This window comes from Salvia miltiorrhiza, chromosome 5 (assembly GCF_028751815.1).
Source record: "Salvia miltiorrhiza cultivar Shanhuang (shh) chromosome 5, IMPLAD_Smil_shh, whole genome shotgun sequence".
In the NCBI taxonomy this organism is placed as follows: Eukaryota; Viridiplantae; Streptophyta; class Magnoliopsida; order Lamiales; family Lamiaceae; genus Salvia; species Salvia miltiorrhiza.
In genome coordinates, this window is record NC_080391.1 from 42,720,576 (window position 1) to 42,744,643 (window position 24,068).

The 24,068-nt window shown below is 33.1% G+C and overlaps 1 protein-coding gene and 1 long non-coding RNA gene across 2 annotated transcripts; both read right to left on the minus strand.

The window, feature by feature from the left end:
* Positions 1-8,353: 8,353 nt before the first annotated feature.
* LOC131024635 (serine/threonine-protein kinase STN7, chloroplastic) lies at positions 8,354-12,187 on the minus strand. The gene is made up of 10 exons (XM_057954141.1): positions 11,486-12,187; positions 11,307-11,393; positions 10,719-10,838; positions 10,519-10,617; positions 9,991-10,159; positions 9,791-9,884; positions 9,392-9,485; positions 9,246-9,302; positions 8,727-9,140; positions 8,354-8,651 (listed from the first exon to the last, which is right to left on the minus strand). Exons 1-10 carry the CDS (start codon positions 11,924-11,926, stop codon positions 8,490-8,492), a joined length of 1,737 nt encoding a protein of 578 aa, XP_057810124.1. The 5' UTR covers positions 11,927-12,187; the 3' UTR covers positions 8,354-8,489.
* Positions 12,188-18,358: 6,171 nt separating this feature from the next.
* Positions 18,359-19,315, minus strand: LOC131024636 (uncharacterized). Its single transcript, XR_009101960.1, has 2 exons — positions 18,873-19,315; positions 18,359-18,709 (listed from the first exon to the last, which is right to left on the minus strand). It is a non-coding gene; the product is annotated as an uncharacterized LOC131024636 (long non-coding RNA).
* Positions 19,316-24,068: the final 4,753 nt, after the last annotated feature.

Sequence of the window (24,068 nt, forward strand, 5' to 3'; positions counted from 1 at the left end):
CCATTTTTTATATCAAATTAAAGCTATTTTCATAATATTTAATTTGATATGTATATTAAATATTTAACATTAATCAAATTAAATTACAATTGAAACGAAAAAAGAGAAAAGGAAAAAAACATGCATGATTGAGCGTGAATTGTGAAAAAAATAGGTATTCTGGAGTATTAAAAAAATTTCACTAAAAAGTATCCGAAAAAATTATCCAGTTGTATATTATATAAATATAGATATAAATTGATGTCATATATTTGCTATGAACAAAAGAAATTAAAATTGAAAATAAAATTAAAATAAAGCTAATTAAATAAAATCAAAAGATTAGAAAGATGTAGAAAATAAAATAAATCAAAACATAAGAAAAAGGTGGAGTATAAAGAAAAATGAGTGGAACGTAATTTTTGCATACTTGCTGAAAAATAGGAAGCAGTTAAAAAAAACTGATTTTTAAAATTTGGTGGGAAAAAATAGTCGTTAAACTGCTTTTTTATATATTACTATATAGATTAGTAATTGATTTTTCGAAGTGAATGTATAATTTTAAAATATATATATATATATATATATATATATATATATATATATATAAACATGTGTAAAAAAATTAAATACAACAATATATGAATATATAATAAACACGTGTAAACAAAAAGTAAGAAAAAAGGGGCACATATATATATAATACAGTATTTATAAGTAAAGTCAATATTTTTATTAAATACTTAATTGAGTCATTATAAAATTAATAATTGATCGAAATAAATCATTAAGTTAAAAAAATCAATACTAATACTATAATAAAGTATATAAGCTAATAATAATAATCTATAATATTAAGTTGTATGCCATTAAGTTAAAAAAAATCAATACTAATACTATAATAAAGTATATAAGCTAATAATAAATTAATAATAATCTATAATATTAAATTGTAGTACTGAGTCGATTTCATAATCTCCAATCGATTCTCCACTATTAATCTTACTTGAATTTGAAAATCCTCAATCGAGTCCCACTAATCATAGTTGAATATAAGAATTCTCAATTGATTTCCCACTAATCATACTTCAACTTGAGAATCCTCAATCGATTTTTCACTAATCATACTTCAATTTAAGAATCCCTAAATGATTTGCCACTAATATTACTTGAATTTGATAATTCTCAATCCATTTTTCACTAATCATACTTCAATTTAATAATCCCCAAATGATTTGCCACTAATTTTACTTGAATTTGAACATCTCCAATTGAACGCTTGAATTTGAAAATCCTCAATTATTTCTCACTAATCAAACTTGAATTTGAGAATTCTCAATCGATTTCTCATTAATCATATTTCAATTTGAGAATCCCTAAATGATTTGCCACTAATCATACTTGAATTTGAGAATCACCAATCAATTTCTCATTAATCATACTTGAATTTGAGAACCTTCAATTGATTTTTCACTAATCATACTTGAATTTGCTAATCATGCCCGGATCGAAGGGTGGTGGCCCTTTGCTATTGAGGATATTAAGATTGCGGTGTCTTTAGATATGGCTACTCATAGTCGCGTTCGTATGAAGAATTGATGACATGGGGCTGTTTAGGATTGGTCTCTTGGAGCGGTTGATGCTCGGTTGGGGTGTTTTCGAGTTCTTGTTTCGATTGTGACTAGTTTGAGCCGGGATTGTTTTGGGACGATGGTTAGGCCGGAGTTTCAGAAACTTTCCTTTCCGCTCTTCTGGTCGTGGTCTTTGTCTTTTGACGAAAACTCTTTTTTCTTTTCTGGTTTTTCCCTCGGGGTTTTCCATGAAAGGCTCGGCCCTTAGTCTGCTTTTTTGTGCTTTCAAGGGTTTCTTTGTTCTTTTTTCCTTTTCCCATTTTTAATAAAATCACATTTTAATAATAACTAATCATACTTGAATTTGAGAATCTCCAGCCGATTTTTCACTAACCATACTTGAATTTGAGAATCCTCAATCAATTTCTCACTAATCATACTTGAATTTGAGAATTCACATTCGAATTTTCACTAACCATACTTGAATTTTAGAATCCTTAATCGATTTTTCACTAATCATACTTGAATTTTAAAACCCTCAATCGATTTTCATTAATCATCTTTGAATTTTAGAATCCTCAATCGATTTCTCACTCATCATACTTCAATTTGAAAATCCTCAATCGATTTTCCACTAATTATACTTGAATTTGAAAATTCTCAATCGATTCCCACTAATCATATTTTAATTTGAGAACCCCTAATCGATTCCCCACTAATCATACTTGAATTTGAGAATCCCCAATCGATTTTTCACTAATCATACTTGAATGTGAGAATCCTCAATCGATTCTCACAATCATACTTGAATTTGAGAATCTTCAATCGATTTCCCATTAATCATACTTGAATTTGAGAATCCCCAAACGATTTCCCACTAATTATAGTTTGAGCATTAGATAGTAGGAGTATTTATAGATATCAAAATCATTAATATATAATATATATATATATATATATATATATATATATATATATACATCATGTCATGGTCGTATAATTGAAAGCACCTCCATAATTAACCAGAAAGTATATCATATATTAATCCATCTAAATAAAATACAATAAATAAATAAAAATATGATCTATAGGGAATTAAATGTCAAAATCCAATAAGTATCATGTTATGATGCATGAATATCCTCTGACCGCCTAGGAAATTGACCGAAAAAATGTGACCAGTCATGAACTACTTCATTTTCAATGCTATACAGCCGGACACATTTTTGGGGGCTCTTTGTCGGGCGGTCAGATGATTTTTGTGCATTTTATCATGTATTATCAATGAATTAGTGTAAATTACTAATATAAGAATAAGAATTACTATTTTTTTTAAAATATGTTCTAACATGCTCTATTTCACATATATTCCTTAATAACTTTGGTTTAAATAATAAAACATGCCAAGAATTCACATTTATAACTAATCTTAAATTTAAATGATATAACATGCTAATTTATTCAATAAAACATATCTTAAACCATAGCGAAGTCCCCCCATTAGAATTATGCAAATTGAGATTTAATCTAAATGAATTGATTTTCAATAGTGAAATCACCCATTTAAATTTATCTAAGTGAAGGTCTAGATTACATAACAATTTTATCGTATTATTATCAAAATTATTAATATAATATCTATACATTATGTCATGGTTACCCAATTGAAAGCACCTCCATAATTAATCGTAAAGCATATTGTATATTAATACATCTAAACCAAATACAATAAATAAATAAAAATATGATTTATAGGGAATTTAATGTCAAAATCTAGTAAGTATCATGTTATAATGCACGAATATCATATGACTGCCCGAAGAAGTGACCGGAAAAATATGACTGGTCATAAACTACATCATTTTCAATGACATACGGTCGAACACATTTTCGGGGCCACTTTACCAGGCGATCAGAGGATTTTTGTTCATTTTATCATGTATTATCAAGGAATTAGTGTCTATTACTAATATAAATATAGAACCGATCATCTACCCACTGTGGGCAAGCATAACGTGCTCACCACTGATATGACAATTTTAACTAATGTCTCTACATCATGTCATGTTTGCCTAATAATCTAATAAATGTCAAAATTCAATAAATAATCTCTAATACTATTTAATTTTTTAAATTCTAAATTTCATTAATTATAACGTTTACATTCACATATAATATTACATATCCCTGTCACTAATTAACTACTAATATTAATTAGCATACATTTGCAAAGTGTCAATAATAATAGTAATAATAATAATTTGATATATAAATTAAATATACTAAAAGAATGAGATGTCATAGTTACTAGTACTTAGGGCTGTCTAACTGGTTATCGGGTTTTGGGTATCCAATTAACCGAACCGAAATTCCCGGGTTTGGGTATCCAATAACCGAAAATTTCGGGTAATGGATCGGTTTCGGTTATTGTTTTTTTGGAAATTTCGGTTATCGGTTAACCCGAAAAACCGATCGGGTTAACCGAATAACCGAAAATTATTTTATTAATTATTTAATATATATATTATCAATATATCATATATAATATATTATATATTTGTAAATTAATATATAAATATATTTGTAAATTATATTTGTAAATTTACATATATATTATATATTTGTAAATTTACATATATATTATATATTATATATTATATATTTACAAATATATTATATTTGTAAATTTACAAATAATTTACATATATATTATAATATATTTACAAATATATTATATATTTGTAAATATATATTATATATTTGTAAATTTACATATATATTATATATTTGTAAATTATTTAATATATATATAATATATATTTGTAAATATATATTATATATTTGTAATTTCTTTTAGAGTAGATAGAGCAAAAATTATTTGAATTTTAGTTTTTAAATGGGTATTTCGGATACCCAAATAACCCAATTGGTTAACCGAAGCGGGTATTGGGTAACCGAACTTCTAAAACGGTTCGGGAACGATTATTGAAATTTGGCAATTTCGGGTTCGGGTAACCGAAAATTCGGGTACGGGTAACCGAACCCGAACCGATCGACAGCCCTACTAGTACTACTCCCTTGGCTTTTTGATATATAAATTAAATTATTTTTCTCTCTCACACGTGTCTGCCTAGCATCCATTTTTTTTTTTTTCTCTCCCTTGGCTTTTCTCCCACCTCTCCATTTTCTCTCTCTTCTACCTTGTCCCTCCAGAATAGAAAAAAAACGTCTTTCTTCTCTCTCTTTATGGCTTTGCTTCTCTATTTACAAAGTCAATTAATTTCTTCGGCAATTTCAGATGGATTTCGCAAAATTCGTCGGCAATTTCTTCGTTCCCGCCCAAGGAGACGCGCATTTTCTTCTCTTTTTCAAGGAGGGAGACACGGTAAGTCCTGCTGGAGGGGCTGGAGATGGTGCCGGCGTAGAATTTTGGCGCCGGAGAAGAGCCTGCTTCTGTTGAGGCCGTCGAACTCGTTGATGGCGGTCACCACCATGGAGGCCGCCGTGGAGACCACGATTTTGACGGAGGGGAAGTCTTTCTTCGAGTAAATCGCACTCATGCTTGGATGTTGGTAGACTCAAGAATCAATTCAACCAGATTTTTGATCTTTCTGATAGTGAAGGAATTCTACTGTACGTGGTTTGAAAAAAAATGGGAGAGATTTAGAAAGAGGGGAGACCGCAGCCGAGGGATACCGAGAAGGGGAACCGGCGGCGAGTCGGCGATGAGGCGAAACCCAAAAAGAAAATGAAATTAAAAAATTAACAAAAATTAAATTAAAACTTGCATTTAATCATGGTAAATGCATTTAGAATAAAACATTTTGTGCTAGGATCGAATTTCCCCTCAAATAGTACTAACTTAGAAGGGCACAAATTTCGAAACAAAAAGCTGCTTATTAAACCAGTAGTACAAATACCACTGGTGGTATTGTTTTGGGGGAAACCGGTCTGGTTAATCAGTTGGAATTGAACCGCTACTTTTAACTTTTGACGTGTCATGAGATCAACGTCCCAGCCTACCACACTTCGGCCTAGATAGACATTTCCGTGAAAAAGTGAAAAAGTGAATAAAGGGTAAATTTTTTGTCATTTTTAGAAACAGGTCAAGCTTCGTGGGATAACCCAAAAAAGAAAGTGGGTCACGCTTCGCGGGACGGAGGGAGTACTTAAACGAGCATACTATATTAAAATACAATAATGCTATTTGGACAAAATTTATCTGAACAAAATATGATTAAATAAATTTGGTTCAAAATAAAATAGGATTTAACTAGTTTTATTGTTTTCTTTATATTGTAATTTTTTTTTGTAATTTTTTTAATTATTATTATTTTTAAAGTACACAAACTACAATATGTAAAAAACAATAAAACTAACTAAAATCTTTTTAAAACTTGAATCAAAATTTATAAATAAATTAATTTTTAAAAGTTTTTAATTTAATTTTTATCCGGACAAATGATATTTTTAATTTTGTCTAGCACTACTCATTAAAATATCAATTCTATTTATATTTTAATGTATACATTAGATTGATCAACCTAAAATTATCACATCCAAATTGTCCAATAAATCATTATATGTAGATATAATTAGGAGTAACTTTTTTTGAGAATATAATTACGAATAACTTTGGTTATGGATAAAGAGGTGGTCTTGAGTATAATGGGGTGTACTGTAAAATTAGGTTGACCTGCACCCAAACCCTAACCCTAACCCACATCCTCATCTAAACCTGCATCATGACCTAAATCGTATAAATGACACTATTCGGTTATACAAATGACACTGCGTATAAATGATATTGTGTATAATTGACGTTATTCAGAAAGAAACAATACATTCGCGTGGACATTTTGAAGAAGGAAACACAAATTTTGGCCACTGATTTGAAAAACTCAAAATCTGACAATTTTTTACGTTTTAGGACTGTTTTTCCCTTAATTAGGACGGACCGAATTCGGGTTTGCGCGCGGGTTAGGTACACTTGGCACTATTAGTGCAAAAAGTATCAAAAAAAAAAATTCAAGTAAATTGGTACACTTGGCACTATTAGTGTCAATAGTGTCATACACGAATGGTACTAGTGACCATATTAGTGCCAATAGTATCATATACTTGTACTGATACACTGTCTTGTCTTATATAAATGAGTGCAATTATATGGCCATTTCGAACACTTTTCCATAGGGTTTAGATTCTCCATTCAAGGTTTAAATTCTCTATTTAGGGTTTACATTCTTTATTTAAGGTTTCAATTCCTCATTTAGGGTTTTAATCATTGAATGATACTTTTGGCACTAATATTATCATTTGTGCCAAAAGTACCAATTTACTTAGTTTTTTTTTTTTTTAATTTATGCTGGTATTTTTGGCATTAATATTGTCATTTGTGCCAAAAGTATCAATTTTATTTAGTTTTTTTTTTTCTGTTGGTACTTTTGGCACTAATTAATAGTGCCAAGTGTACCTAATTCGCGCGCAAATCCGAATTTGATCCGTCCTATTTAAGGGCAAACCAGTCTTAAAACGTATAAAATGGCCAAAATTTGTGTTTGTCATATGGGTGGCAAAGTATTCTATTTTACTGTTCAAAATGGCTATCTCAAAATGAGACTCATTTAGAAATATAAATGACATTTCCTATAATTGACACTATAAGTTTGTAAATGTCACTATAATATTTTAAATGATACTATAAGATTAAAAATGACTTTTAAAATATTAGTGTCATTTATATAACCGAATAATGTTAATTATAGGAAGTGTCATTTATATAATCGAATAGTGTCATTTACACGATTTGAGTTAGGATGCGAGTTTGAATCAGGATGCGAATTAGAATTTAGGTGCCGATTAATCTAATTGTACGGTTCACTCAGTTGTACTGAAATTTTTGTGATGGATAAAATAGAAAACCAAATTAAAACATACTATGCGAATAGAGTCGGATATATTAATTGTATCATAAACGAAGAAAAAAAAGGTGGTCTCGTAAATGGCAAATCATATGTCACCTAAATATAAAAAGAACTCTCGTATTACAATTGGTAGTCTATCTCCTATTTTATTTCGTCATTTTTTTTGTTAAGTCATTTGATTGATGACGATTGGGCTTTGTTGTTTTTGATGCGAGCAGCAGCCCAGTGGGTAAATTTTCCACCAAAATCCAATAAAAATCCCAATTAAATATTGATCTCAAAAATAAAAATTAAAAATCAATCTGAACTATTAAACTTGGTACAATTAGCGTTGTCTTTTTTATTTTAAGCATTTATTTTTATTTTAATACTTCATAAATTATTATAGAAATCATTAATTTTATAAATTACATAAACATTAAAGTTTAATTTATTATTTTTATTAATAATTTGATGTTAAAGTTAGCGTTGTCTTTTTCGTTTTAGGCATTTATTTTTATTCTAATACTTCATAAATTGTTATAGACATCATTAATTTTAAAAATTACATAAAAATCAAAGTTCAATTTGTTATTTTTTTTAATAAGTTGATGTTAAAGGGAATATGAACAAATTGAACTTTAATTTTTATGTAATTTATAAAATTAATGATCTTAGTAACAATTTATGAAGTATTAAAATAAAAATAAATACTTAAAACAAAAAAGACAACGCTAGTAAGAGTTAAATGTGAGCGGTGCTCGCATAAAGTTTGTGGCATAGCATTTCTTTATGAGCAATATCATAAAATAAGTGTTACTATACACATAAATAAGCTATATTGTATATAATAATATAAAGATGCATTGGTTCCTATGTTCCTTAAAGAGGAAATGGACATGGATTAATCAAGTATACATAACTTTTCACGGTGCAAATTTATGATACATTTTTTTACTAAATCTGTCCTCTCTATCAAGTATTAAATTCACAACACATTAAGCTGCACAAAATTTACATTATATATTTACAGATATTACTCCTCTCTGGGAATCCACCTGCTCCACCAAAAGCTCTTCCTCCGCCTGTTGAGCTCATCAACGCTCTCGTTTATCGTCCTAATGATCTTCCGCTGCACCCGAAGAGCCGATGCAAGCGCATTCCTCTGCACGTTCGACTTCTCCTTTGGCTTGATTTCCTGCACATTAGGAACGACGTTTAAAAAAAACACAACAAAAGAATAAGATCTTCAACTATATGTGTAGAGGCTGACCCTGAGCTCCTGCAGCTGAGCTTCAGTGAAACCCCCGTCTTTCTGCGTTCCCGACTTCGCCATGAGCTGAATGATCCACTTTACAGCCTCGCTGTAGTCTTGCTGCGTGGCTCGGAAGAGCTGCAGGCGTAGGCTCTGCGTGAAGGATAAAACGAGTAGGCCTTCCTTGTCAAAGTAGGGATGAGCGAGAGCTGCCTTTGCGCTCAGCCTTTGGCGTGCCTTGTAACGAACCATGGATGTTAGAAGCTCCCACCCTATACCTCCATCCAAATCTAGCAATTCAAATCCGCGTCGTAGCTCTGCCCCGGCACGGGGCTCCACAGTGTCTCTCCAAGCGATTAGATCATAATCACACCTCTTCAGCTGACGGTTGAATTGAATGAGGGCGCTGTCGCTGCGTAGTCCTGGAAACGCCTGCAAGAAAATATGTCAATTTTTTTTTTCTCTTGAAAACTTATATTTCACGTTCAGTTACTTTCCAGTTTCCACTGAAGTTCAAAAAAATGTTCAGTTACTTACCATTTGTAAGAATATGAGGCCAGCGCTGTAGATGTCAAATCTGTCGGGGAGATTCAGCTGGTGGAAGATGTTGGCGACGAATAGAATGAGATGTTAATGATTGGATAAATATTAGCAAAACTAAGGTAGAGAGGAAATCTGTAGACCTGCCACAGAACAGGGGAAAGTGCAGCTGCAACGGGTGCAGATGGAGCAGAGGGTGTTTGAGTACTCATGATGTATTGTTCGGGTGCAGCATATCTGAGTCGAATGAAAATAATTCACATAATTTGGTTTCGAATAAGGAGGTAAAAATCTTTAAAATATATGATCATTCTGTTTCAGACAACTTCTCATGAACATTCAAAGATCCAATAAGAAAAAAAATATATTAATATAAAGCATAGCCCCATGTGGTGACAGCATGAACTCCCAAGCATACTGTTATGCTCCATTTCTTATATGATTATTGAAGATATGAAACAATATGAAATTGAAATTTTACCCTCAAAAGCACGTTTACGAGTCTTAGTGATATTGCTAAGAGTTGCTTTATTTGAGAGTACCTGGGATCCAATAGAAACTCTTTGGGGATATAATTGATGCCGACTCTCAGATCTGTAGCCGCTCCAAGGTCAATGATCTTGAATGTACGAGAATCTGTTACAGTTTATTTTATTTTATTTTATCGAGGAGTACTATACACAGAAATATACTAGAAGAGAATACATTGTGAGCTGATGCAATGTCAATGTGGTGTTGTTACCTTCAGAGAAGATGATGTTTTGGGGCTTAATATCTCTATGAACAATGCCCGTTGAGTGCAGACTATCCAATGCAAACAAGAGCTGTCTCATGATCGTCTGTATGATTCTGTTTTCCCTCTCGATCCCCTTAGGCAAGTCTTGGACTTTTTCAAGAATCAATGCTTCTACCTGAAAATTGTCACAAATATTGTATCATTTTCATTGGAAATTCTTAACACAGAAAATTCTCAGATCAGGATAAATACTTGTATACAGGATTGGGCGTATACTAAAATACTTAAATACAGGCTAATCTACCATTTACTTTGATGGAATGACAAATTCTTAACATGTTTGATCATCTAAACCTTCAAATAGCATAAAGGGTAAGAGGAAATATAACGTAGAGATCAAACAACAACGACGGCCATATTGAATTAAAAGAAATAAAAACTTGAGTCCACAGATCGAATTCACAAACATTCCAAAGATCTACGACGCATTAAAATTGCCATATAGAGAATTTTGTGATTCAAGAAAGTACCAACATTGTAAGGAAATTCTTTACTCTGAATTAAATCAGCAAGCGTGGACTCTCCTTCAAATTTCCATATCAGCCAATATTCAGCTCCTTTCTTTGCCGAATTCTGGGAAAAATACAAAAATGCATAAATTAACGCTCCCAGATTTTTATCGGGGCAATGCCTGCAAGGAAATGGCAGTACTGTATTGGAGTGCCATAGCAAACCTCAAGAAAGCCGTACATAAAATCAGCACAGCTATTCGCACAAGCCCTTCGGACGCGCTCATTCATCCATATCTCCACCGCTCCATATTCAGTGGCCTTCTTCACCACTATCTCACCATCCTACAGTTAGAACACAAGGAAGAGTGCAGAATGCCTAAATTCTCAAAAAGGCAGCATAAAACCTTTAATTTGGAACTCACATATCACATCATACAAAATCTATAACACGAGAAAAGTGCTATGTAACTCAATGAATAAGACAATGCCTCAGTCAGTCTCAATTTAAGCACCACAATTCACTAAGTCCTGAACACCAAATAGCAATGAAACGCATAATCAAATCCTTTATGTCCACTATGAAATCTTTGAGTGCAGAATGCCTAAGTTCCCACAAAACTCTGAGGTGGCATATACCTTCACGACACAAGAGAAATGCACTATGAAAACTCAATACACATAAAACATTACAAAATGCCTCAGTCTCAATTTAAGCACCATATACCAATCCATCAAGCCCTCAACACCAAATAGAAATGAAAAACGGAATCAAATAGTGAAACTCCACAAGGAAGTTGTGAATGAACATACTTTAGAGGGCGGCTTCTTCGTCAACGACCCCCTATAAACCACTCCAAATGCTCCCCCACCCAACTTCTTCCCCAACACAATGTCGTCCTGCAACGAAATCACAAGCCACAACAACACACTCATCAATTACCCACCATCTCAAAACAGACAACAACAAAAGTGAAAAACAAATTTCTGACCTTTTTGTAAGTTGGCCTAAAGAGTCTCTCAACAAAGGCAAGAACAAACATATCAAAGAAGCCAGGCGCCACACCGGGAGTAGCCCACAAGTAAGAAATAGTGCCCAAAGCCAAAATCACACCAGGAATTGTAGGTGAAATCCCATTTGATTTTGGAAGCGTGCTTCTGTATATCATGTCTCCACACTCCATAACTGTGCAGGGCAGTCCAACCCCAACTCCAACAAACAGATCGTGAACAAAATTGAAAATTTCACCTCCCGCTGCAACAACTGCGAGATTCTTGGACTTGGGTGAGCATAATTTCTTGTGGGCAGTTGATTCAGTTAGGGATTTGAAATTGAGCTTTTTGCCCAGAAATGAGGAGAGGGGGTTGGAGGTGGAGGGATGGAGTGAAACTCCACCTACTCCAAATCCTGTGCTTGTGCCAACTGTAACCATGGGGAATTTGCAACATAAAATGATTTTTGGGTTAAGAATGGTTTTGGATGAAAGGGGAAATCATCAATGTTACTGTTTTTTTTTCCCTTTCCTTTTCTTTTCTGTGAAATGAAATCTTGTGTTCTGTGTGGATGGATATTGGCTTTCCTCTCTTTGTTATGTTTGTGATATTTTATGATTTTTAATTTTAATATATTGACAGTTAAATTAGGTATTTTTTGTGGAGGGAAAGGGGTGTCGTGGGATGGGAAGGTGATATTGACCACACGTGACACCTATGCTCACTTCTCGGTTTATAATTCCTCGCATGATTTTTTTGGAATCGACAAATTAATCTAAATCGGGCTAATTGTGTGTAGGGATGAAAATCCAACCTAAAAAATCATGGCTGATCAGAATACATTGAAAATATTGTTAAGTGTTGAATTTTTACAATCAGAAATAAAAAGACGAGCTAAATGGGCAGCGTATTAGAATGGTTGATTCCATATATTTATGAATTGAGTACCAAAATTAAGAAAAAGACATACTTGATCCGTTCCCTAAAATTATGCATAAACATGATTAACTTCGAAACGAGTTTTAATAAAAAACTATTTATAGTAATGATAGTTGCGAAATGATCACATTGAAGGGTAAATAAGATATGCATAATTTTAGGGGTCGGAGAGAGTATATTAGTTATTATTTTATAATAATAATAATAATAATAATAATAATAATAATAATAAGACAACAATAATGGAAGAATGGAGGTACTAATATGCAATGGTGTTTAGTTTGGGGGAAATGACATCCATTTATATGAAACTAGATTGTTTCACGTGCTATGTACGTGTATCATATTTTTTATTTGTTAATTTATACTTCATGATTTGATAAATAAAATTGAAAGAAGAGATATACTGCCTTTAAACCCTCCATTCGTCTTCACCTTTCAATTGTCAATTCATAAACACAAACCTCTTTCTTTTTTTTTCTATTTTTTTTTTTTGACTTTGGGGGAGGGGGAGCGGTGGGGTGGGGTCTGTTCGTAGATAGGAGTTCGCACCGCTTGATGTCCCCTTAGGAACATAAACACAAATCTCTCAGTAATTACAAAAGGCGCATAAAAGTACAAATTAATTTTTTTCCACGTTATCAATTCATACTTGATCGTAAAATTAAGTTTCTTTACATGGCAAAAAGTTTCCTATAGCTAGAATGTTTCTCATAGCTAGAATGTTTACGAGTCCATCGGATTTCACTAATATTCTTATTTGGTTCCAGTGAAGGCAATTCCCTGTAAATGTTTGTTTTGCTATGACAATAAACAAGAGTCATGGACGATTTCTTTCGAATGTAATATTATACCTACCGAAACATATTTTTAGTCATGGACAACTGTGCGTGACAATCTCAAGAGTCACTAGAAAAAAAAAGGTCTAAAGATTTTAGTATGCGATGAGAGTGGTCATAAGCATGACACAACAACTAACGTGGCGTATGTTGAAAATTTCGATTGATGATGAGATAATTGCAAATTTAATAATTTATTCAATCTTTGAAAATTGTAGTCATTATTGATATTATTAAATTCATTTTTTTTTCAGTAACTTGTTGCAGCTACATATATCTAATTTAGGTAAATTTCAATTAAATATTGTAGTTTCTCTTTTAAATATATATCTTGTGGATTGATACTCTGCTTATATATATACTCCCTTCGTTCACGAAAGAACTTCTTATTTTTCCTTTTTGGGACGTCCACAAAAGAACTTCCTACCCATTTTTGGACTATACATCTTCACTTATAAATATCTCATTACTCTTACTTCATCTTTTCATTACTCTTAATACTAATTAAAACACTTTGCGATCAATACACTCAATAATATTTTTCTTAAAATTCGTGTCACTCCCTCCTAGGAAGTTCTTTCGTGGACGGAGGGAGTATTTCATAAGACATCTAATTTAGGCCAATTTAAAGAATGGTTAGTTGCATATAAATTACTGAACTTTCAACAAATTCTCATTTTGCACATAAACTTTAAAATATTTATTAAAATTATTCAACTATTAATTTCTTCTCATTTTGCATATTTGTCTATTTTCCGGCCAAACTTTGGGCCTGAAATGACGTTGTTTCTATCCAACTATACAATACAACGTCAGTTCTATTTTTTCACACGATCATATTCATGCCAAGTAAGTATATTTATGCCATATCATGATGATGAAATGGACAAATACGCAAAATGAGAAAAAAATTGATAATTGAATAATTTTAATAAATATTTTAAAGTTCGTATGCAAAATGAAAATTTGTTGAAAGTTAAGTAATTTATGTGCAATTAACCCTGTAAATAAATATTACAACTTTGTATTATTTTTAAAATAATTTGATTCAGTACTCTATTTTAGGGAAATGTAATTCATGAATTATTAATTGCATTAGATAATTTCACATATTTATGTAATAATAGATCCCCGTCAAATTTCGACAATGCTTACTAGTAATTCATTTATATTGTAAATGCTTCGCCACTACAAGAAATCAAGGACTTGATGTGTGGTTAAAATATATTTATGTGTAGATATTACTTTTTACCAACACATAATGCAAGTGTAGATATTCCAATAAAACGACGGGTCCTTCATTTCTTTCTTAGTGAAATATTCCAACAATTTATAGTCATCCTCATTTTCAACCTTGGACAACTTTAAGTTTTCATTATATATCTCATTGTACACATCCTTCCGAAGAAATCCAATATTTTCATGGCTTTCAGCTTCATTCTCCACAAAATGGTAGGCACGGCTTACTTCAATCCCACTAGCATACGTGGCCATGAACAAGGTCTTCTTCGACTGACATATTGCGCGCTGATATCAACAAATAACTCTCACTTGGACCAACCAAATCATGATTGTGCTGCTTCTCAAAAAACAGAACTTTCCAACGAGATTTAAGGTCATCCCTTACAACACGTAGCCTCGCCTTGTAGTTGTTCATATACTTATGATTTTTGTAGGCAACAATCTTCCAATGGAGCATTGTTATCAGGTGGACCCTCACATGAACAATAATACACCTTCGTACGAACATCCGTCGATATCAAATCCTTTTCCCATAGCCGAACTCAACTCCACGAGATCGCCTTTCTGGAGCTTGCAGAGGAGCTCGTCGACTGATTTCACCAAAAAACTCAAACACGTCGTCGGATGCGGCAGTTGACGGCGGTAATGCAATTGCGAGAAACGAGGGCTTGGATTCAGGATCTGGAAGGCGAAGCTGTAAATATGGAATATCTATATATATATATATATATATATATATATATATAGAGAGAGAGAGAGAGAGAGAGAGAGAGAGAGAGAGAGAGAGAGAAAAGATATGCTGCATAACTTATATGAGCGATCTGTGAGTGCCAATCCAGATAAGCAATTTTTCTTATTTTTTATTTCCTTTTAATGAGGCCTGACCCTTAGTTTGCGTCTTTTTGCTCTCAAGAGTTTTTTTAGGTCGGTTTTCTTTCTTCTTTTCTTAATAAAATTTTAATTCAGCAGTAAATAACATAATTCACGACACTGAAGCGCAGCCGCTCTCTCTCGATCTTTTTTTTCCCAATGTTTGCTTGTTCTTGTTGAAGCTTTGCGTCCTTGCTAACCAGGTAATAATTGTTTTGTATATACCGTTGCACTTGGTTCTTTTGAAATAACAAAATTTATAGTTTTAATAATTTAGACGCTTGATCGATTCCCTATTTCTCTTGGAAAATTTAGAAGAAGAGTTGTTGTCATCTCCATCAGGAAATATAAAGATAGATGGACTTTGAAGAGAGATGCAAATTTGAGTTAATTTCCAAATGAATGTGAGTAGGGTTTAGAATCAAGAACCTGATATTGCCAAGATTTGTTTGGATGCAGAGACTTTAAATGAGATGAATAGATTGATTTCTTTATTCTTAACCACTTTTTAATGTGCTAGTAAGTGGACTAACATTAATAAAATATTCATCCACAACATGAATTACATGTTATACTTGATGTTCTTTAGGTTAAGGTTTGTTTAGGATTCACATTATATCCATTCACAACATGAATTACATATGCATAGAATCTAACTTATATTTCAACTTTACTATGCATGTGGAGTAGGTACTTGATTTCTTAGAATTAATGATGGAATAAAATATCAACAATCAACTATATATTCCTGAAGTTGCAGACGACCGAAAGTCAAAAACGGGAATGAAATTTGTATCAGTAGATGACGCGTTTTCATTCTATAATCAATATGCACGTGAAGCTGGCTTTAGCACAAGATTAAGCAATAGCAAAAGGAATAAGATGGCAAATGAAGTTGTTTGGAAACAATTTATGTGCTTTAAAGCTGGTCAAACAGATGAAGTCCATTCACATAAACGAGCACAGAGTGGTGTCCCAATAAAGATAAGAGCTCGTGGTGAAGTTAGAACTGATTGTAAGGCAAAGATTTCCATTATCAAGCAACAAAATGGACCTGAATGGAGTGTTAGTGTTTTCGTGGAAGGTCATAACCATGGACTTTCTACTCCTTCAAAGGTGCATTGCTCCGATCGCACCGTAGTGTGTCTGTTTCAGAAGCTAATATACCGACTTGTCAGCAAATGCGACTATTGGAGATAGAGTGTGGCGGGCCTGAAAGCGTAGGTTGCATAGAAAGAGATATTAGAAATTTTGAGAAAGAATTAAGGGATGAACAAAAAAGGATGGATGCTGAAACTCTGATAGAATTCTTAACATCTGAGAAAGAGAAGTATTCAATGTTCTTCTTTGATTATGAGACTGATTCAGATAATAAGTTCAGAAGATGTTTTTGGGCAGATCATATTTCAAGGAGGGCCTATAGTGTATTTGGCGATGTTGTTGTGTTTGATTCCACATATAACACCAACAAGTATGGAATGATTTTTACACCTTTCGTAGGAGTTAATCATCATCATCAAACAATTGTTTTTGGCTATGTATTTCTAAGTGATGAGAAGATTGGATCATATGTTTAGCTGCTTAATAAGTTTATGGAAGCTATGCTAACATGTGCACCAAAAGCAATCATCACGGATCAAGATCCTGCTATGACCAAAACAATTGCACATGTTTGGCCTGAAACAGTGCATCGTTATTTCTTGTGGCACATATTGAATTCAAAGCATAAAGAAACTATCATAAATAAACAAACTAGCATAAATAAGGCTATCTAACGCACCCTAAGGGCCTTGTGGATGAATGAGAACTTAGGGTTGACACTTATTAAATACTCTCTCCGTCCCTCAAATAACTTTCTAGGAGGAAGGGACACATATTTTAAGATAAAGTCATTGAGTGTATTGGAAGAGGTGAAAAAAAATATTATACTCCCTCCGTTCAATAACAAGTGCCTTATTTTTCTTTTTGAGTTGTTCCACAACCAGTGTCCTCTTTTTAAAATAAGAAAATAGGCTACACCATTTTTTACTTTTTTTACCTTTTAATTTTCTGCACTTTAATTCTATTCATCTAACAAAATAAAAGTGGGCTCCACCACTTTTTATTTATTTTTACTTTTTAATCATGCCCACCTAAATTCTTGTACCAAAATAAACTAAGACGCTTGTTATGGGACGGGGGGAGTAATGAACATTGAAAATGGTGAAAATGTGTTATAATTAGTATCAAATAACTTTCTAGGAGGAAGGGACACATATTTTAAGATAAAGTCATTGAGTGTATTGGAAGAGGTGAAAAAAAATATTATACTCCCTCCGTTCAATAACAAGTGCCTTATTTTTCTTTTTGAGTTGTTCCACAACCAGTGTCCTCTTTTTAAAATAAGAAAATAGGCTACACCATTTTTTACTTTTTTTACCTTTTAATTTTCTGCACTTTAATTCTATTCATCTAACAAAATAAAAGTGGGCTCCACCACTTTTTATTTATTTTTACTTTTTAATCATGCCCACCTAAATTCTTGTACCAAAATAAACTAAGACACTTGTTATGGGACGGGGGGAGTAATGAACATTGAAAATGGTGAAAATGTGTTATAATTAGTATTGAAAGTAATGAAAATATGAATAAATTGGGTATTATTAGTGGTGGGGTAGGATCCCAAAGTAGATAGTAAATTACTTCCTTTGTCCCATTACAAATGTCCTGTTGTATTTTGGCACGAAGATTAAGAAATATGTAATTAATAGATAAAGTGAGTTGGTAAAGAGAATTTTTTTTTTTTTGGAATTTGTAAATGTAGGTATAAAGAAAGAGTAAGTGGTGGACCATTAGTTAATTAGTCTTTTAATTATATGCCAAAAAAAAGAATGAAATATTTGTAATGAAATATCCCATTTATAAAAAGTGAGACACTAAGATAGATGAAGTATTTGAAAGATGACCTAAAAAGAAAAAATCGGAAGTTATTAGGGGACGGAGTAAGTAAAATATTTCCATTGCAAAAAGCAAAAGAAGTATTGAAACTTTTCATACATGTTTGTTAAATCGAAATACATATATGAGTAATTTTAAACATAGCTCCCAATTTTCTCACTGTAACCTCTAATTTAAAAAAATAATAAAAATAATTATAATTATACTATTATATCCTTATAGCCCCCATCACGTACAATCTCTTAGCAAATAAATCTATAACCTTCATCTTGAATCTAATATTAAAAATATTTATAAATAATCCTAATAACTCCATCTCCATCGGTATAGCCCCAACTCAAAATTTGCATGAACTTTTTCAAGGAGAATCGAAATCAGGGGATCCCAACTCAAAATCTGCAGAAAATTTTTCAAGGAGAATCGAAGATAAGGGAGAACATCACGGAAAATAAAATGGATATCAAATAAGTAGCAGCAAAAAAATCAAAACCAAAACAGAGAAAATCCTTATATTCAAAATCCCTTAGCAGTAGCGAATGCATAAAAATTAAAAGCAAACCCTAAGCCTTTGATGGAATTCAAGATACGGAGGTGCCTTTCATCAAATTTACTTCTTCACTTGCTTCCAACAGCACTGCTGGTTTCCAATTCCCACCCATCTTCAACCAACCCCTGCCATCAAAGCACCCTATCTAACATCTTCCAATTCTAACATATTCAATCATAGATGAGATGATGAACTTCAAAAAAACTTCATGTTTTTATCCGTTACGGAAAAACAGAACAACTCAGAAGCTTAAAACCAAAACAAAAACTAATCTTTAATTCTCATTTAGATTTAGACTGTGCATCTTAGAAAGTAAAATATCTTCAAACCACAAGATAAACAACTCGAAGATGCGTTGAATCTTATTCTTCCTTATATTGATGTTCTTTTTCCTCCCTATATGCACGATTGATATTCTTCTCTGTACTGATGATTTTGAATTGGGGGCTATATTGATGGAGTTATTAGGATTATTTATAAGTATTTTTAAGATTTAGAGGGATGTAGATTTATCTATTAAGAGATTGTACGTAATGTTCTTTTAAATTATTTTTTATAAACATATTAATTTATTATAAATTTTAATTGGGGGCTATAAGGGTATAATAGCACAATCATAATTACTTTATTATTTTTTAAATAAGAGGTTATAGATAGTGAGTAAATTAGGGGTTGTGTTGAAAATTACCCTACATATATACAATAGGATTTTTTCATTTGGTTTGACTTTCCAAGTAGTGGTAGCTACTAGCTGTAAATGTGAAAAAATACCAAATTAAAAAATTATTTATATTTTAACCAATTCATCCTTTCTTGAAAGAAAAAAAAATAATCTTTTTTGGTTGCTGCTTTTAGAACAGATATTAGTAGTAAAACCCAATGGTTGCCTGGATTTAGGCCCATTACTGTAACAGTGGAGTTACTAAATTGCGTTTTAAGGAAGGTTTTTGCTTAGTTTCATGTGGTCCACACTTGAATATTAATCTTTTTATATGAAAATAAATTAGAGTATACCTCGTTTAATTATATAAAAAATAATCTCAATGATATTCGTAACCTGATAAGAGCAATAAATGAAATTTTGCTATAATCTAAGTCAGATCGGACACTGAAATCAATAATTCGTTTTCTTTTACTCAAGTTTGATAAGTAGTTTACTTACAATAACATATGAGATACACTACTCCTGTGCATCCATTATAACTAAATTTTAATTAAACATTAATAAAAAATAATTAAAAATTAATAAATTCTAATTAAATTTATTAAAGATCAATGCACTGTACTTTCAGTTTCAGCTGCACAATTTCATTTTAGCTCTATTCTTTTTTTTTTTTTTTGAAATTCAAGACGAACTCATATATTAGCTCTATTCAATTTATATATAAGCATCAAAATGAACTGATTTTTTTTTTATTTTAAGTAGAGGTGGTCCTCTGGTGTATCGAGATTCGAGGGTACGTACATGTAGCCAAAAAATTATAAGCTTGAATCATATTAATACATTAAACTTACAGCACACATTCAATAACGATTATAGTTTCATTTGGTAACAAAGAAAAGTTTCATAGAAAAATTTATGTACCTAATTAAATTGTCATCATCAGGTATCCTTAATTATTTGATGATTTCACCAACTCAACAACCAAAGCACTGTTATGTGACAGATTAGATGTTATTTTCATCCCAAATGAAGACGATTAGAACCAAAGCAGAAGACAAAATGTAGCAATTAATATATATAGAGCATGTCACGGGTTTGAACCCAAACATCCACCACCAGACAAATCTCCATTATGCGATCCATCATATCTTTCTGTATAAATATATAAATTATTACAAATGTTGCATTATTTAAGTGATTGATAATAATAATAATAATAATAATAATAATAAAGTTTCGTCTGATTGCTTCTATTGGAAGAAAAAGTTGTCTGTATATGAAGTGAAGTACATGCGCCATCCATGCAGGCGAATGAGCTCAGATTTTCAGGGTTCCCAATTCCCAAGGCTTTCATTTTTCAAACAGTTAAATCATCTTGTACACTAGTAGTAATAAAATATTTTTATTTTTATAATATGTCTAAAAATGTTGTTATTATTATTATTATTATTATTATTATTATTATTATTATATTTGTATTTTAGTAAAAAATATCTAAAATGTATTGAATGCCCCCAAAAAAAATTTTAGTAAATGTTTTGAACTATTAAATGACTATTTTATATAAAAAAGAAAAGAAAAAACCTAAAAAAAACCCTTGAAAGCACAGAAAGAGCAGACTAAGGGCCGAGTCTCATTAAAACCTTTTCACGGAAAACCCAGTGGTAAAAACCGTGAATAGGAAAAAGAGTACTCGTCTAGACACAAGACGAAAGTAGGGAATAGCTAAAGGAGATACAACTCCGAGATTCAGAATAACAACGAAAAAACAACCACCCATCAGTCCCAATTACCGTTTCTTACGCAGATGGCTATGCGAAGCCATGTCAAGGCGAACCGCAACCCTAATCTCCTCAATCTCGTGCGGCCACCACCCTTCTGAACGTTGTTGGTTAGCCATAATATCTGCCGCCTTGTTTCCTTCTCTAAAGATGTGAGAAACCTGCAGCGAGAAAGCATCTAACATCTTTAAAATCCTATTCCACGCCGCCTTAAAACGCCAAGGCACATTCAAAGAACGGGTATTAAGAATTGATATCACGTAGGTGGAATCGGCTTCAATCCAAAGCTTGTGCCAACCACGATTGTGAGCAATTTGAATCGCCGAGATAACAGCCAGGAGTTCCGCTTCAAAGGCAAAACCCGAGCCACCTTTGAAGTGAAAACAACCACGCACTACATTCCAGTTATCTCTAAACACCCCACCTGCAGCAATAGTTCCCGGAGCTCCCGTCGCTGAGCCATCAGTATTTACTTTGATCCACGGCGCCACCGGTGGCCACCAATGCACCTCAACAAACTCCGGAGGAGGAGCACTCCTGGTAGTAACACCCACTGCCCGGAGAATCAGATAATCTGACCAAGAATTCGACATGTAACCTAATTTAGGAAAGTTATCATCAATCTCTTTGAAAGCAACTTTCACAGTGTGGATGACACGACTTGCTTCGAACTTTTGATTATCAAAGATACAATTGTTTCTCTGCATCCAGATGGCCCAGATGACCGTGATGATACCAGCTTTCCAGAAATTACCGGTGAGGGGACTAAGTTTATACTGCCAAGCTGCCACCAAAAAACTATGAATATCATTCTCTTGCAACCCTTGCGTGAAATTGAACCACCCAAGAAACGTAGCCCAAATATTCTGCACACGCTCACAATTCCAGAAAAGGTGATCCTGAGACTCACTTCCTTTTAAGCAAAGCAAACAGACGTTTGGCGTGATCATACCGTAGCGGATAAGGCGATCATAAGTCGGTACTCTATTATGAAGAAGACGCCAACAGATCAAAGAACGTCGAATCGGAATAAAAGATTCCCAAAGCCAAGAGCCCCAAGACGCCTTCGGAAAATGATGACAATGCTTGTTGAATGCCAGCGCAGTAGTGACATTCCCGTGCAACGAGGGTTTCCAGAAACGCACATCTCCCTCAGTACCAAGAGGAGTGAGTAAAATATCACACACTATCTCAGGAAAAGCATTAACAAAGGCTTGCGTGAAATGCCAGAGCCCATCGTAGAAATAATCAGCCACCGATTGAGTAAGAAACGGAAGCATGAAATGCGGAATACCGCATTTATTCATAAGATTATACCCAAGCCAGTCGTCATACCAGAATGAAGTAGAAGCGCCGTCATAAATATACGAGTACGAATCCGCCACCAAACCATCAATTTCCTCACGTAAGCTCATCCAGACAGAAGAAGCAGCCACCAGAGATTTACAACGCCCAAAGCGATCGAGATATCTATCTCTAATCAAATCATATCCGAACTCACGCCCACCAACCACCTTCCACGCCATTTTCATTAGATAGCTCTTATTCATGAGCTCGAACGACCTAACCCCGAGACCTCCCTCCTCCTTAATCGAGCAGACCCTCTTCCAACTCACGGAACAAGATGGCGTCTGCTTGATGTTGCCAGTCCAAAGGAAATTACGGCAGCACGCATCGAGCTCCTTAATAAGAGCAGTCGGCCATCTATAAACCATCATGGAGTGCGTCAGGGAGCTTTGGATAACCGACCTGATCAGGCAAATCCTCCCAGCCATCGACAAGTGTAATCCCTTCCATCTCGCGAACTTGTTGATCACACGATCATGTATCGGTCGAAGATAGGAGGCATGCACACGACCCTTAAAGATAGGAACCCCAAGGTAAGTAATCGGGAAGTTGCCCTGAGTAAATCTCAATATGCTCCGAATAGCCCTGCAGGTCTGAGAAGGAACTTTGCTAGTAAAAAAAATTTGCGACTTATCCGGGCTCACAATTTGATCAGAGATTTGACCATAATATTCCATAATTTTCTGAATGGTATTAGCGTTCGTGACCGTGGCATGACAGAAAACCAGAATATCATCCGCATATAAAAGATGAGTTGGAAAATTAATTCCCTGTCTCATTTGCATCGGTGTAAGTGTGCCCGCGCTAACACAATTTGCAAAGAGCCTACCAAGAACATCCTCGGCGATTCCAAAAAGAATCGGAGAAAGAGGATCGCCCTGACGAACACCCCTTGAACACGCAAAATAACCTTTAAGCTGACCATTGTACAGAATAGAAATCCTAGCCGAGTGAAGCAGAATCTCAATCCAACTAATGAACTTTGAATCGTAGTATCTACTATAATGTTGTTATTATTATTATTATATTTGTATTTTAGTAAAAAATGTCTAAAATGTATTGAATGGCCCCAAAAAAAATTTTCCCGGGGGCTACCGCCCCCGAACCCCCGTAACAGTTCAGCCCCCCTCAAAAAAAATCTTGGCTCCGCCACTGAGTAGTACTATTTAATTCTATATATACTTGCTACATATTTTACTCCCACTTTTTATATTAAAATAATGGAGTAATAGTTATAACTATAACAATATATTTAAAAGTAAGATTAACACTTAATTGTAGTTTTGTTTTACTTGTCTTAAATTTGATAGTATTAGTATTCGTGATTAAATACGAATATATTAAGACAGAAGATTTAATACACCTAGCTATGACTAAACTCTTATGACTGTCTTCCAATACACCCCGTAATATATT